Source organism: Wasmannia auropunctata, unplaced genomic scaffold (genome assembly GCF_000956235.1).
Source record: "Wasmannia auropunctata unplaced genomic scaffold, wasmannia.A_1.0 LD336071.1, whole genome shotgun sequence".
In the NCBI taxonomy this organism is placed as follows: Eukaryota; Metazoa; Arthropoda; class Insecta; order Hymenoptera; family Formicidae; genus Wasmannia; species Wasmannia auropunctata.
The window spans coordinates 1685397-1700726 of record NW_012026819.1 but is presented as its reverse complement, the minus strand read 5'-3'; the positions used below and the strand labels follow the sequence as shown (position 1 = coordinate 1700726).

The 15330-nt window shown below is 37.8% G+C and overlaps 1 protein-coding gene across 1 annotated transcript in view; it reads left to right on the top strand.

The window, feature by feature from the left end:
• The window catches only part of LOC105449909 (transcription factor collier), a 75426-nt gene extending 65083 nt beyond the window's left edge, over positions 1 to 10343 (top strand). Inside the window, exons 7-13 of the mRNA XM_011689371.1 lie at positions 1606 to 1687; positions 3601 to 3733; positions 6946 to 7100; positions 7204 to 7330; positions 7467 to 7769; positions 8031 to 8300; positions 9768 to 10343. Of these exons, the coding sequence (XP_011687673.1) occupies positions 1606 to 1687; positions 3601 to 3733; positions 6946 to 7100; positions 7204 to 7330; positions 7467 to 7769; positions 8031 to 8300; positions 9768 to 9880 (1183 nt within the window). The 3' untranslated portion in view covers positions 9881 to 10343. The remainder of the gene's footprint in view (positions 1 to 1605; positions 1688 to 3600; positions 3734 to 6945; positions 7101 to 7203; positions 7331 to 7466; positions 7770 to 8030; positions 8301 to 9767) is intronic.
• The last annotated feature ends 4987 nt before the right edge of the window (positions 10344 to 15330 follow it).

The following is a 15330-nucleotide window of genomic DNA, read 5'->3' as shown; positions in this document are numbered from 1 at the left end:
GCGAAAATTGGAACAGCGGAATGTAAAGGAAGCGTTAACGCTTCTTTTACACTTCGCTGTTCCAATTTTCGCCTCCTAGAAGTTTCGTTTACGCTTCGGTCACTCTCCCCTTACGTTCGACTTACGTTCCAATTTTTATTTTCACCAGGGATCGATACGTTTCTTTCCCTTTCTCTTTTCGTATCGCCGAATTTCTCCACCCTCGCGTACACGTCGTCTCGCCCTTCGTCCTTCGCTTCACTCAGCCGACGTTCTCTTCTGCGCTCTCCCCCCCCTTCCCACGCGATGAATGCGTTTCGTTTTCATCCTTCACTTTCGAACTTTATGTATTTTTAGCAAGTGGATTAGACGATCTTGGATAAATAAAAGAAAAATGTTTTAGTTCAAAGTTTTATAAGCTATATGTGTGATTAAAATCTTTCTGAATACATTTCGAAGAATTCACTACCTTGTGTCTTCTCTTACGTTTTAGCCACATCAGACGCATTCGATACGAAAATTAAACTAGATAGAGAGTAATTAAAATCTGTTTATTGAATCAAGAAGTATCAATCGTGATCTTTCCGCGATTTTGACAATCCCTACATGAGAAACAAAAGTAGAAATTCAGACGAAAAGGCGTTATTCTACGGTATGCGTTTGATTTTTCCATGAAGTTCCCAGTAGTATGGGCGCACTCTTCAGGAGGGGGAATGACAGTGGCGTCCCATGGGACAAAAAGCCTACCAGCTACGTAGAAAACTACCCCTCCCCTTCTTGCCGGCGTCGTCGCCGCCGCATCGCGTTGTCTCGATCCTTCTGATTGTTTCCTACGTGTTTCCTTCGCTATCCTTATCCTCCTCAGGCTGGCATTCAGCTACCTGATCTCTAAACTCTCCTCGTGCCTTCAGCCCACCCCCTTCTCGTAAGCACGAACCAATAGGTAAGATGCGTCTCAAAAAAATTCTTGAAATTCGATATTCTCGGCGTTTTACATAATTCATGAAAATTGAGCCGGCGGCTTTTTAGCAGAATCCCCGCATATATCTCTGTGTTTCAAAATTCTATCTTACATGACTCCTACATAATATAAGTATTTAAAGTATTTAACATATTGTTACTTTCAATATGTGTTTATTAATTTTTTTTTGGAATAGTAAAGAATATGTTATGCATAAATTTCTCTTAGAAATCACACTTCAATATAACATATTAAAATATTACTTTGTATTTAACATACGATTTTTTTTTATATCACATTCCAGATATGTGATTACAAAAATAATTATAAAATGTATATAGAAAGAAAAACTTATTGTAGTGATACTTTTTCATTGTAAAAATGTATTACAATGTCCTTTGACATTGTGGCAGGACAATGAAGTAGCCGCATATTTCGTGCAGTACACAATGCCGCACGGGCCTAAAGGTCGAGAAGCACGTAGTCGGGAGTTTAATCTAGAGAAATGCTGAATAATAGAGGAGAGTGGAACGGGGCTCGCGATTGGCTTATACAATATTCAGCCTTGCTTTCCAGCCAAGTTCGCGTTCTAATTAAGTTCTCGGCGTTGAAGAGCGTTAAGCACCTTGTCAACCGTTTAACTCTGGTCCCCTCTGTACTTGCAGATTCTTCCTCAAGTTCTTTCTCAAGTGTAACCAAAACTGCCTCAAGAACGCCGGCAATCCACGTGACATGAGACGCTTCCAGGTAAGTTGTCCGTACTCGTATCTTTATGTATCTTATAAATTTGCACGATTCATGTTTAATAAAATCAACTTTGTCTTTATGTATAAAGAATTTTCATCAAATCTTTAGAAGTTAAAATATTTATCAAATAGACGGATATATCTGCACATTACTCAGGATTAATAGATTCATATGTACGAGAACGATCTCATATTCATCTCACATTCATAATGTAATTTATCTGATGATTCACATAGCGCGATTTACGGCTCTGCTTGAGGTACAGTTAATCGCTTCCGGCTTTCCACCCACTTGATTCAAAGACGTTCCAGGTCGTGTCGCAATGCTGAAATGCACACTACGCGAGACACTTCCGTCATTCAAGTCACGATTCGCGAAATTATAGGGGCGGACAGACGGAGACGAGAACGCCGAAGTTCCGCCGCAACATCGCGTGACGCCTACCGTCGCAGAGAGCATCGTTCTTCATAAAATTTCCGCGTATTTGCAGAATACTATTATTCTACTATTATTTTATATATTTGAATAAAAATCTCAATAAATTTTTTTCTATATAAATCCCCGAATAAAGACGACTAATTTTTACTGATTTTTAGATAACGATTTTTTGATAATCGGTCGACATTTTAAACAAGCGTAATCCAAAAGTCGCCACAATCACCTCTTGGAGCAGTATAATCCTCTCCGATTCACCTCGCATTCGTTCACCGCTTATATTTTACAACAATCAGTCGCGTTTACGAAAACTATCTACTTGTACTCTTTCCATTACATTGCCATTTCAAAATAGAATTAAAAAATAAATCATCAAAAATCATCAGTGAAAGACCCGAAAGGTTCGTTCTTTGCGCGAGACTCATCTCTTTTCGTATTATTCGACTTTAGTTTTCTTTTAGTTTTCTTCCTTTGTTACACGTGGACGCAACGACAAACTGAAATTAGAATACTCATCGTACTTTGGAATTTGTTTCTGAATTGCTTATTGCCGAAAGTTGCGAATTAAAATTTTAGTGCCGGTCTTCACGAAAATCTCTGCAGCCGTGGGGCAGCGGAGCGTAGGTTATCGTCGCTTTACTCTAAGTTGGCGGTGGTGTTACTCGCCGAGTAATATCACCAGCACGCGAGAAAGTTGCGAAGTTGCGAAGGACAAAACTTTCGGGCATTTTCCAGCCGCTCTCGCTCGATTTTATAAACGCTCTTTCTGCTCCAACGCGGAAAATCTTTTCAACACCCCAAAGCGTGGTGAACGGCATAAATACTTAAAAGCAAGTAATTTTGTTCAGCTTAATTAGGGAATCTCACAAATAATATACGTAGTATTTTATGTTAATTGTAAAGGAAGGATAATCGTGTGTTTTAATACGACTATGTTCTTGTACTTGCGCGATTATATCGACGTCATTCGTCGTACGTGTAAGTCACGAATTGCATGCCGTAGTATCCAGTGCAGCAAATGAAGTTGTACATGCTCGTTCACGGAAGATATGATGAGCTTGGCTCACAATCAGTATATGACGCGCATAAGAGAAATCCAATATTATTCACGGTAACGTCGCTATTGCGCAGCGCAGTTTTCTATGCTCTATTAAGTCAGATACAAACGGATATAAATTTAACATTTTAATTTATTAATTTTCTTTAAACATTCGTTGAATTATGAGGACACCGCGCGTCCTCTCATGTTCCTCGTAAAAATGTTCTAGAATCTATCGTTCAATAATTTTTATAAAAATATTTTATTGAATATAAAAACTTAAAATTTTATTGATACATATAAATAAGGTAGAGAAAAAAATAACTAATAATTTTATTATTAATTTATTATTTTATATATTATAATATATTCCTACGTTAATTGCTATCTTATCTTATAGCATCTTTCACATTCGGCAAATTTCCATTTTGCCTAACAGGTGGTCATATCTACACAAGTGGGAGTGGAAGGACCATTACTAGCGGTCTCGGACAATATGTTCGTCCACAATAACAGCAAGCACGGACGCAGGGCGAAACGTTTGGACCCCAGTGATCCTAGTGAGTACAATAGTAAGTATGATCCATAAATACTATCAATTAATCAGTATCGTTAAAGAGATAATTTATGCGGGACGGAGCATCGATACCGTCTGCATATTTAATTCGCGAGACTGCACGAGCATTTACGCGATAATTCGATTTGCCCGTAAACAAACCAATTGGCCCGCCGTGCAGTTTTTCGTTATTTAATTTTGCAGTCAGCTGCTATATATTCCCCGACAGTAATTGCAGTCAGCCTTCGCCGTGCTAACAAAGCACTCACAGAAAATATGATAATTAATTAACGGGCGATAATTAAAAAGCCCGGTGCGCACATTAAACGCCCTCATTTATTCAAGGCATTGATTTTTCACGGATGATATGATTCACGGGCGCGTGTATAAGCTTTCAACGCTTGTCGATCAAAATCGACTTCCCGAGCAATTCACGTACGAGGCACTGCCATTCGAATGCTCGCGGCGTGTTGTTTCTCTCTTGGCGCGGCACCCTCCCGGCGAGGGATGGGGGTCAGTTTTCTTCGAGATCGGCATAACGACTCGGGAGCCGGTGGCGTGGCGGGGGCGGAATCGTAAGAGGGTTGCAAGAGGGCGCACCGGTAGAATGGGATATATGGAGTCATAGGGCAATTCAGCAAAGTTTGGCGTCGGCCGCGCATACAAACGGCTGATATCGCGCGGCCACCCCCTCGACCGCTCAGCTCCTCTCGCGCAGGCTTCTTCCTTCGTCTTTTCTTCCTATACCTATGCCAAGACAAGATGTAAATCAATGGGATGCGGGAAAACGAAGGATCCACGCTCCGTTCCGCGCTCCTTGTTCCTCGGTCTTATTTTCCTCCGCTCTGCTCGCTCGAATTTCGCCCGAGTGCCTTGTCCCCCTTCTTCTCACCGCGGGTTCCAAGGTTCTCTCTCGTCTCCACCCGCCGCCGCCGCCGCCGCGTCAGTTTCTTCTTTTTACCTGGTTGGCTGCCGCGCGGAGCGCAAAGACACAGAAAGAAAGAGAGTGGAATTGGCCCGCTTCTCTTCATCTCGATCTCTGCTTCTCTCATTCAGTTTCCTCCTCTGTCTTTCTCGCGCCTCTCCTCCTCTCCGCTCCCTCCCCCCCCTCCTTCCCGTGGTTGCCGCGGTGCGTTGGTTTGTGAATGCTAAGTTTAAGCTATCTCGCGCCGCCCTCCTGCGACGCCAATGAAGGTACCAACACATCCACTCTTTCCAAATCCCCCCGCGAGCTATCCCCCGAAACGCCGAAACGAGCATACCAATGAGACAGGAAACGCGAGAGAAAGGGGAAGAACGCGTAGAACGCCGGTATCTCATGGATTTTGCTGTCATTGTGAACGAATTCTCTCGGTTGCTGTACAAATCAAATCTTGATTGTCCATGAAATTTGAAACGCTTGCTTACAATCTATCTTTCTCGATACGTTGTTTAATAACGCGTTTCTTGTTTGATATTGCTGTTTTCATTTTACGCTTCATGCTTTGCCTCCCTTTTTAAATTTAATTTATGACACAAGAGAGAGAGAGAGAGAGAGAGAGGATTATAAATTTTGTAAAAACTTCGAACTCATTTTGTGTAACGGAATGTAAGATATTATTTATGTCATATTAAAAAATTTAATCATCGAAATTCAATGAAACGATAAAGAGAGTTCGAGAATTCTGAATATAAGAGTTATGATTGCGCAACATCGTTGTAATGATACTTGCTTGCGCCAAGATAAAACCCGGTTTTTCTGGTAAATTTCTCGAGTCTTTACCACGGCGAATGAAGTTATCGCGCGATCTCGTAGTGATCAAAGAGAATCGGGCCGAACGTGTCGGAGTACAACGGCTCTTCGACTTCGACGATAGTTCGGTGGCAAAAGAGGGGCTCGGGAGGGTTGAGAGTAGCACCCCTTACCATTCAGTGGCGTGGAGGATTTTATTTATTCCGGGTTGGTACGCTTGTTCCTTGGCCTCCTCTACTGAATCCCTCTTTTCAACCCTCCACCTCTTTTTCTCCTCTCTCTCTCTCTCTTTTTCTCCTTCTCCCTCTCCACCCTCGCGGCGGCCCGCACCGCGCCGCTCGACAATTCTCTACCAGGATGGTTGCCAACACGGCCGGCTCTCTTTAACGACTTTCTCGTACATTGAACGCAATAAATACCAATGTCCCATTGAGGAATCCCCATTTGCGTAGGGACCATACTTGCAACTCTTTAACGCTTCCGCTGTGATCGTCACTTGTTGACTTTATTTTTCAATCAATGAACAAAATTGTACATGATGCAGTCTTTCCCGATTGTATACACAGAACAATTTTATTACGAATTTTTGTTAAAGAATTTATATTCGAAATGTTTCATTGATTTCACGCATTTAGTGATGCAACCGTTATTTTATATTATTAACCTACATTAAGACAATCGCAAAAGTGAAGAAATATCTTGCCATCGACAATACCTAAAGAATATTCTTTAAATACGTCCAGGTATAAACAACGTCGCGATCTTTCAAGCCGCCGAGATTTATCGATGTGACGGCACATAAGCACTCGAAGTGGAAAGTGTTTGAGCATCACTGAGAGCAATATACCATGATGTCAGCCACTCTGCCGTGGCTCCGCTTCGCCCAGGGTCGGTGCCGGGGGTGGCTTGGCTTCGCCGGGGTACAAAATGATATCATTGGGTTATAAATTCCAAGCAGAGACACCGGCGGCCCGATCGCCCCCTCCCCTTCCTTCTTGTTACAACCCTTCTCCGGGCTCTCCAACCCTCTCTTCCTCGCACTCTCTCTTTCTCTCCCTGCCTCATTCTCTTTCCACCGTTCTCCTTCACAGTTTCTCTTTCATTTTCCGCCTCTTTCCCACTTTCACGATCCACGTCCCACGACCTCGAAAACTTGCCTGCCACACCGGAAAATATATCTGCCACTCGGCCTCAACCGAAACAGAATATTCAGATAATTTTCCATATCCTATTTCTTCCCTCTCGTCAGTCGCGAGTTAGTTTCAAGATACCGCTTAGTTTTGTCTAGTTCTCGATTTATAATTTTTTTAATTTCGTTATTCTCAAGTTTCTTCACGAGAGGAACTGGTCGTTAATAACTTTCAGACTCAATGTGATTATCTCTCAAGCTGACAGGAAATTTCAATGGCACGCGTTTCAATCATGAATCTAACTGAATGCTACGTAATGAAATCAAATGCAGAAAATACAATAATATTTTTATGTTGCGAACCTAGGTTTATATCCGCCAATACCTCTCCAAACGCCGTGCATAAAAGCGATATCGCCTAATGAAGGCTGGACGTCGGGTGGATCCACCGTTATAATCATCGGTGAAAACTTCTTCGACGGATTGCAAGTAGTTTTCGGATCGATGCTAGTTTGGAGCGAGGTCAGTAATTCGCAATAATAATTAACTGAAGATCTGTAGCGCTAATTTTGCTGAATTAAATGTAACAATAAGTGCAAAAACGCATTCGTCGCTTTTATTACAGTTTATCACGCCACACGCGATCAAGGTGCAGGCACCGGCGCGACAAATACCCGGAGTCGTCGACGTCACGTTACATTACAAAAGCAAGCAATTCTGTAAAGGAGCGCCCGGTCGATTTGTCTACGTTTGTAAGTAGAAGAAGGTACTCCGGTGCCTGTCGCAAAAGATCTACACGAATAATGATTGTTCTACGCGAAAAAGATCTACGACGCTGTCCGATCACGCAGAGATAAGAGCGAACGCACCTTTGCTGAATTTTTCCAGCGGTAAACGAACCCACGATCGACTACGGCTTCCAAAGGTTACAGAAACTCGTTCCGCGGCACCCCGGTGACCCCGAAAAGCTTCCGAAGGAGATAGTGCTGAAGAGGGCGGCGGATCTAGCGGAAGCCATTTATAGTATGCCCAAGAGCGGAAACATGGGGATCGCGGGGGCACCGAGGAGTCCGGGTTCAGTGCACGCACCCGTACCTCCTACATCCACTTCGGCAACGGCCTTTAATTCGTACACAGGGCAACTTGCAGTGACGGTGCAGGAAAATGGTAGCGCGGCAAAATGGACAGACGGTACGTACAAGACACGTCTCTGTCTGACAATACTGTTAAAACATCCTTTAGATATTTTAAAACGACACTTGTATCATCCTCATATAAGATAATATTTGTTATACAATGGTAAAATGCCTCGCGTGATCTCTTCGATCTCCATAGAAACTCGTACCAATCAAGACGCAGATGCTCTCCCTGCAGAGAGTAAAATTTATTAGGCAACCACTCACGACCTGAAATACTGACGAGTTCGTCTGACGGGCAGGTTTCTATTTCTAGACGGTAGTTCCGTGACGACAGGAGCTGCTGCTGACGGAGGAGGCGGCGGCGGCGGCGGCGGCGGCGGCGGTGGCAGCGGTGGTAGTGTCGGAGCCAACGTCGGCGGTAGCGCCGACGCCTATAGACAAAGCAGCAGCGCAAGTCCACGTGGTGTCGTAACCGGCAGTGGTTATTGCGGTAGTTCAGCCAGCACACCACACAGTCACAGTACTAACGGAAGTTATTCCGTCGCCAATCCGTATACCGGCAGCCCGACTCTCTACACCTCGCGTAAGTCTCCTGCTCTCTCTCTCTCTCTCTCTCTTTCTCTACTCCTGCAGACGATCCCATGTCTGTACAGTCGCTGCGACATCCGCAAAATCCAAGTTGTGCCGGGATGAAATATAACTTTTACGATTCGTGTGTAAGGCCGATTAAAACGATATAGTATTGTAAATCACAGTGCAACGCGATAAAGAAAATATAATATATTATATGAATACTCCAATTAGTGTATTCAACATTCGTAAGATTATTACCTTTGTTATAATATTCATATACGCTTAATAAACGTTTTTACTATAATATATACATCGCACGCACTTTAAAATCTTTTTCAAATATTTTGAAAGCGATATCTTCGGCACAACTCGAAGAAACATAACACTTTTATACAACCACATATCCAGCACGCATGACATTTTTCTATTTAATATTACCTTCGATGCACGCACTTATGATTTTCCCTTATGTGGAATTTTCGTTTTAGCGCACGAACAATACGGCATATTCTATACATCCGGGGACGGGAGTGCATTCGCCCCCGTAGTACGACCACCGACCACCTCAGTCCCACCGCACTGGCCCACACAGCACCACCTCGCCACAGCCGCCCAGTAACCGCTAACCGTCCACCATCACCACCAACACCACCATCATCACAACCACCATCACCCTACGCACTGCGATTAAAGAATTATGAGAGACTACATTTGAGAATGTACGTACACTTATTTACGACGCGTAATATATGTACAATGATCTTATAATCTAATTATAAAATTGTCAATTTTCAAGTTAAATTCAAGCATCTGCTTTTTTCACAATATCCTTTCAAAGGTTACAAAGCTTTCTATAATAAACTTAATAAATTATAAATATTTTAATAATAACATTACTTTAGCAAAATTAACAAATGTGTTCTATAGCAGAGAAAGTTAATTTTGTTGAAACAAAATTTTAATGCTAATATGATACGTGTACGTGGATCACATAGCAAAAATGGCTAGAATCTTTGCACATATTTTCTCAATTTGTATCCAAGGAACTTTGACATATACTGTTCATTATCCTATCGTATTTATCTGCACGGATTATCAGAAAGCTTCACGAATCCTTACCGCCGATCACACGCTTAACTCGAGAATTAAAAACTTCAACTGTGCAGAATTATTAAAATATTGAATAAATAGATATGTATACAAATGATCCTGAAGGAATAATAAAATGAGCAAACTTTACGATTATTTTTATTTTTCTTATACAGTTAACAATTATTTCTCTGTATTTCCCTCGTGAATACTTTATCATCGATTAATGAAAAATTCTCTTGCATTAAAATAATTTTATTATTATTATTATTATTATTATAACTATAAAATTATGCTTTGTGTCTTTTATTTCTTATTTATTGTTTGTGCCATAGCATTTAAGCAATATTGCACTACTAACGTATAACCGACAGTGGGCATGTTGCAGGATTAGGAGAGGTGGTCGGATCACCATTCAACATGAACCCATTTATGTTGCCCACCTGCAACCAAGGATACTCAGCCGCTGCCAGTCCGCTGCTTTCGTCAAATGGCAAATAGTGCTACGAGATGTAAGCTCCGACGAGAATGTCATGGGCCGTGACCTGCGCGGAGATGTTGTACGATCCAGCGAATTAGTATATGCGACCGCATCTGAATAATTATCCAGATAAACCGCGCATAAATAATATCGGATAATTATCGCATTGGCGTATGTACATTGCCTTCGCGTATTCGAGGTTACTCGAGGCTCTCTTTCTCTTCTGCCTCCTTTTGTGATAAGAAAGAGAAAGGGCCGTATGCGGCATTAACATTTTCGTCGGAGTTAGAGTCGGCAATTTCGTAAGAAATCAGGCAAATCAGTGCAAAAATCTAAGACAACTATCTTGCAACGATCATCAATGATCGCATTATTTAAGAAACGATACATATCGAACAACGAGAGGGTGTTTTTCTATAAATATAACAGCTCGGTCAGAAGATGGCTCGATGATTATTAAAAATATACGCGAGAACGATGTCCTTTTTTATTTAATAATAGTTCTAATTATTTTTAGTTGATATTAAATTATTGTATAAATAATAATTTTGATCAATTTTTGATTAATTAACGATACTAGGAAATGTGGTTATAATTTGCAGCATTTTTGTTACATTATTTCCTTTTTATCTCGTGTATAATTGAATTCGTTAATAACGATTTATTAGTTTAAAAATTATTTTGAAGATAATTACGATGAAAGATATTTTTCTTGTTATTATTAATATAATATGATACGCTTGCTGTATTTGATATACTGTTGACAAGCAATATTCACCACGGTATTTTAAATTTGTATTTTAAACACACAGAATAAAGATTTAGTGAATCGAGAGCCAATCGTATGAACGAGAAAACTAAGATGGTATCAAATATTTTATATCATTCAAACTACATAGAAGCTGATTGAAGATCGAAAAGAAACTGACACCACTCGACGGACATATCGCTTATTAATGAATAACAGATACCATAGTTTTAGAGAGCATTTTCGACTTCGAAATTTTAACTTCCTACCCCTACAATTTATGACTAACCAATATCGCCTAGTTAGCGTAACGTGTAAACGTAATTTGTAAAATACCTGTAAATATTGTTGCGATGTACAAAAAGAAAACTATTTCCAGGAATCCAACGAAATGACATTAACGTCACTTTAGAGTGAAAAATTATTATATATAGATGTAAATAAACGTAAGGTGTACGTAGCGCATTCGTATAATTGCGTCGGCGCCATCCAATTTTTTAACGTAATCTCCCGATCAGGAATGCACGAGTTTACGTCACCATATCTGTTTCGCGGACGAGAAATTGAATTTGTTGCAATCCGTTCCATTCTTCGCTTTAAAGCAGAGTCTAGATAAATGACCAGTATCTGGCAACGGAATCAGGCCAAAAACGTTAAAAAGTTGGATCGGACGCGACCTGTATAAAACGTATATAGTATATACATAGTTGATTTGGATCGTTTGATAAGCCGGCCCGAAACAAATCTCATACAACTCACGAAAGTATACGAAGCATATACCGGATTGAAATTCCCAGTTAGTCCAAAACTTTTGCAGCAAGTTTTACGAGAGTAGATCGTATCGTTTGTCAAAAGCGAAGGATACCGTTAAAAGTTATTATTATGAAGAGTTCCTTTTTGCATATCGAGAGACTTGGTATGTACTTTTCTTCTAGGAAGTGCATTCTTCGTCCCGGAGCCGTGCGCTCTGTGATCTTGTGATGTTGATTATATATATATAAATATGTATATGTATATTGATTGTACCTTGGTTCAATCACGTCACGTCATCTTTTACGAGACGCGTTGTTCTTGTACGCACGCGAAGAACACGATACGCACACTCGCGTGTATAGACACACTCGTCGGTGTATATTGAAATAAATTAAACTTACTTTTTGAGAATTAAAAATCTTGATGATAGAAAAGTTTCTACGTTCTCTATTCTTTGCCCATACCATCGTTAACTGCAGTAGCAGCTGTGTGCAACCTAATGTAAGTATTTTAGTTTAAGTCCACTTGAATATATCGCACCTCATTTACTTCATTTTTTTTTAAAACTCTAGAGAACTCATATAAATAATCTTTATCTGTAGATTATTATAATACACACATTTTTATATTTTATGAAAAATTAGAAATAATGAACGTATACGCAATATTTAAATAAGTAGAATAACAAACAATTACATTGGAAAATTATTTACTTATTATTAATAATTAGTTGTTATTGGAATTTTTTAATGACTATAAAGCCAATAATATTGTGTGTTCTCGATATATATTAAATATGTTAGAAAAATTATTCAATAACGTAAGACACAAACCTATGGAAGGAAGAACGAAGATTATTCTGCATAATATGTTGATCATTAAATCCAGCTGGGAACCTATTTGTCCCAGAAGAAAGAGAGAGAACAGGCCGGAATCAACAAATAGCGAAACAAGATCTGAAGGACTACTCCAGAGCGATTAGTTCACATGGTGTCCCATTACATCCTGCCGCCAAACGCTGGCATGTATGATGCATGCATTGTGAGGCTGTTTGTGTTATTAGATTTAGATTGGCTGGCACGTGGCAGAGGGGTGGCGCGTGCAGCATTGCAAACGTTACAACGTGGGTACAATACAAAATCGTTTTTCTTCAAATACTGGTTTCTTTGGCTTCCCATAGAAGGGTATCGATTTTCACTTGCACACGGCTGACACGCTGTTACAATAACGCGCTAATTTCTCTGGCATATAATTTATTAAAAGAATACATGTTTCCGTAGACAAACTGTATATCTTCTATGCAGTAACTATACGTAGTCTGCGTAGTTTTCGTTTAATTTTTCTATTATTTTAAAATTGGATAAGTAAAAAATTCTATTAAAAACCTTTAAAGTTATAAACTGAAAATATGAGAAATAAGATAGAGAAAAAAGAAAGAAAAGTAAATGAACGATTAGAAATTAAACAAACAAGTTTCCACGTTGCGCCATCAAATTTACATACATAATAGCGAGTGAAACAAAAATTAAAATTCTTTTTAATTTTAATTTTAATTTTAATTTTAATTTTAATTTTAATTTTTATTTAATTAGAATTTTTTATTTTTTAATAAAACTATTTAATAAAATAAAGACTAACATTATTTAGCCATCGCTATTAACTCGACATTACAATGATAGTAATAATAATTGTATCAATACTTATACAACAATAATAATAATGGAGGCTTAAGTTTTGGATAATCAATAATCTTGGTCCCTCGGTTATTTCAACCCCTACCTTGCACAAAGAGATGTAGCGTCAACTTGCTGCGGTCAGCTTAGTTTTTTGACACGTGCTCTAATGCTCGTCATACGTACTCGTAATGCTCTCCTATAAAAAAAACTTAATACGGCGCACGCAGGCACGAATCTAATTTGAATCTATAAAAGGAACAAAACATGCAATTTTAGAAGAAGTTTGTTTAAAGACAATTATATCCCTTTTTCAGGATTTCTCAATGAGATACAATATTAGCGGATATTTATTATTTTGAATCTTAAAAGAACTCGTAAATATAGTATTAAAATCTATATATAAAATAAAAATTGTATGTAGTAAATAACAAATCTTCTGAAGTATAGGAAACTCCGATCTTTTTTAGTTTCAGTCCGAGTGTCTGTAGTTTATCGCAGCATCACCATGCGCTGTCTTTATCATTATTATGTTATCGAGGACTGAGCTCGGGTTGCGTGTCAAAAGGGATGAACATTCGGGCAAGCTGGGATAAGAGCAATCCGGTGATCCACCCCTGACAGTTCATCGCGATAAGATCTGTTCGTGCAACGAGTCGGCTCCATTCATATTCTGTTTGCTTTCTGGATACTACGACGTCGCAAGCCCATTGTACTTCCAGTGATGCGAAAGAATATTACCATCTGCTTATTACCGGTAATCTTCCTTCAATGGTATCGAATTTCCATGAGCTTGTCAGAATAACGAATCTCGTCAAACAATGTTTCGTTCAAAATGTATTTTTACTCACTTCTTATGACCTTACAATAATTCGATTCGACATTTATGAAAATACTATAAAAAAAATGTATTAAAAAAATGTATATGAAAAATTCAGAAACACATATTTCTGAATCCGATTGAGTTTCTTTAACAAATTTAGCCACATTTTGCTTATTTTTACAAAGCGGTCTTAAGTAAAATCCTCCCATCTTGTTTAAGTGTCAAAAAAGAAAGTACGATATATGTTGGTTAATTTGTAAAAGTTACACAATTATTTAAACATATTTCATAAATAAACATACCTACATGTTTACGATTTAAATTCTTGGATTTAACTAGTACAACCTGTTTGCTGATTATATTTATCTGATCCTTTACTGATTTTTTACATTATTAATTTTCGCAATTTAATCCCAAAGTCTCGGAATTGTAATTCTTAGAATTTTAATAAATTTTTGGAAAGAATTTTAGCTACTACATCTTTCTTGTTGATTATATTTTCTTGATTTCGTCAATTGTATTATCAACCCAGATAGCACACAAAGCCCAAAAGAATTCATTAGTATATTCAGTTTTATATCATCAGTTCTGAGTTCATTTTCAGGAGCAAAAAGAATCCCATTTAGAAAAAGAATTCTTTTTGCATCTGAAAATGAACTCAGAATTGGTGACATATAACTACTGAGTTCTTTTTTCATTCTCTGTGCTATCTGGGAATTTTTAAACTTTTGCGTTGAAATATTCAAATGTAAATTATTAAAATTTTGGTTAATTTATAACGTATAGAAATAATTATAAAGGATGTGATAATTTTGATGTTTCGTATCATTATATATATTGCGGGTTTCATTATATTTTTTAAAATTGTGAAATATACGTATATATACATATATTTATTATATAATACATACACATATGCATATACATATAGATCTTGTGTATATTCTAATTTTATAATAATAATTATATAAAATTTTCGATAAATATTACAACTAATTTATATTTTTTATATATAATAACAAAATAATTTTATTTATTTTATCTTTTTTTATTTACTGCTATAAAAATTACGTTTTTATAAATATAACCAATGCACATTTTATGATACTATAAAATAAATTTATTTTGAAACAATTTTATATAAAATAATTGTTTTATAAAATAATAACTATATAAAATTTTCGACAAATATTACACCTAATTTATATTTTTGATATATAATAACAAAATAATTTTATTTATTTTATCATTTTTTTAATTTATTGATATAAAAATTAATTTTTATAAATACATAACCAACAGGGGTCGGTAAAATAACTGATACAACTTATTTAAAATAACAAATACAAAATAGATTCCAGAAACTTGTTTAAAATAAAAGATCGCAGAGGTCAATAAAAAACTGATACGACTTATTTAAAATAAAAAATATAAAATAAATTTCAAAAATATATTTAAAATATTAAATAAGAA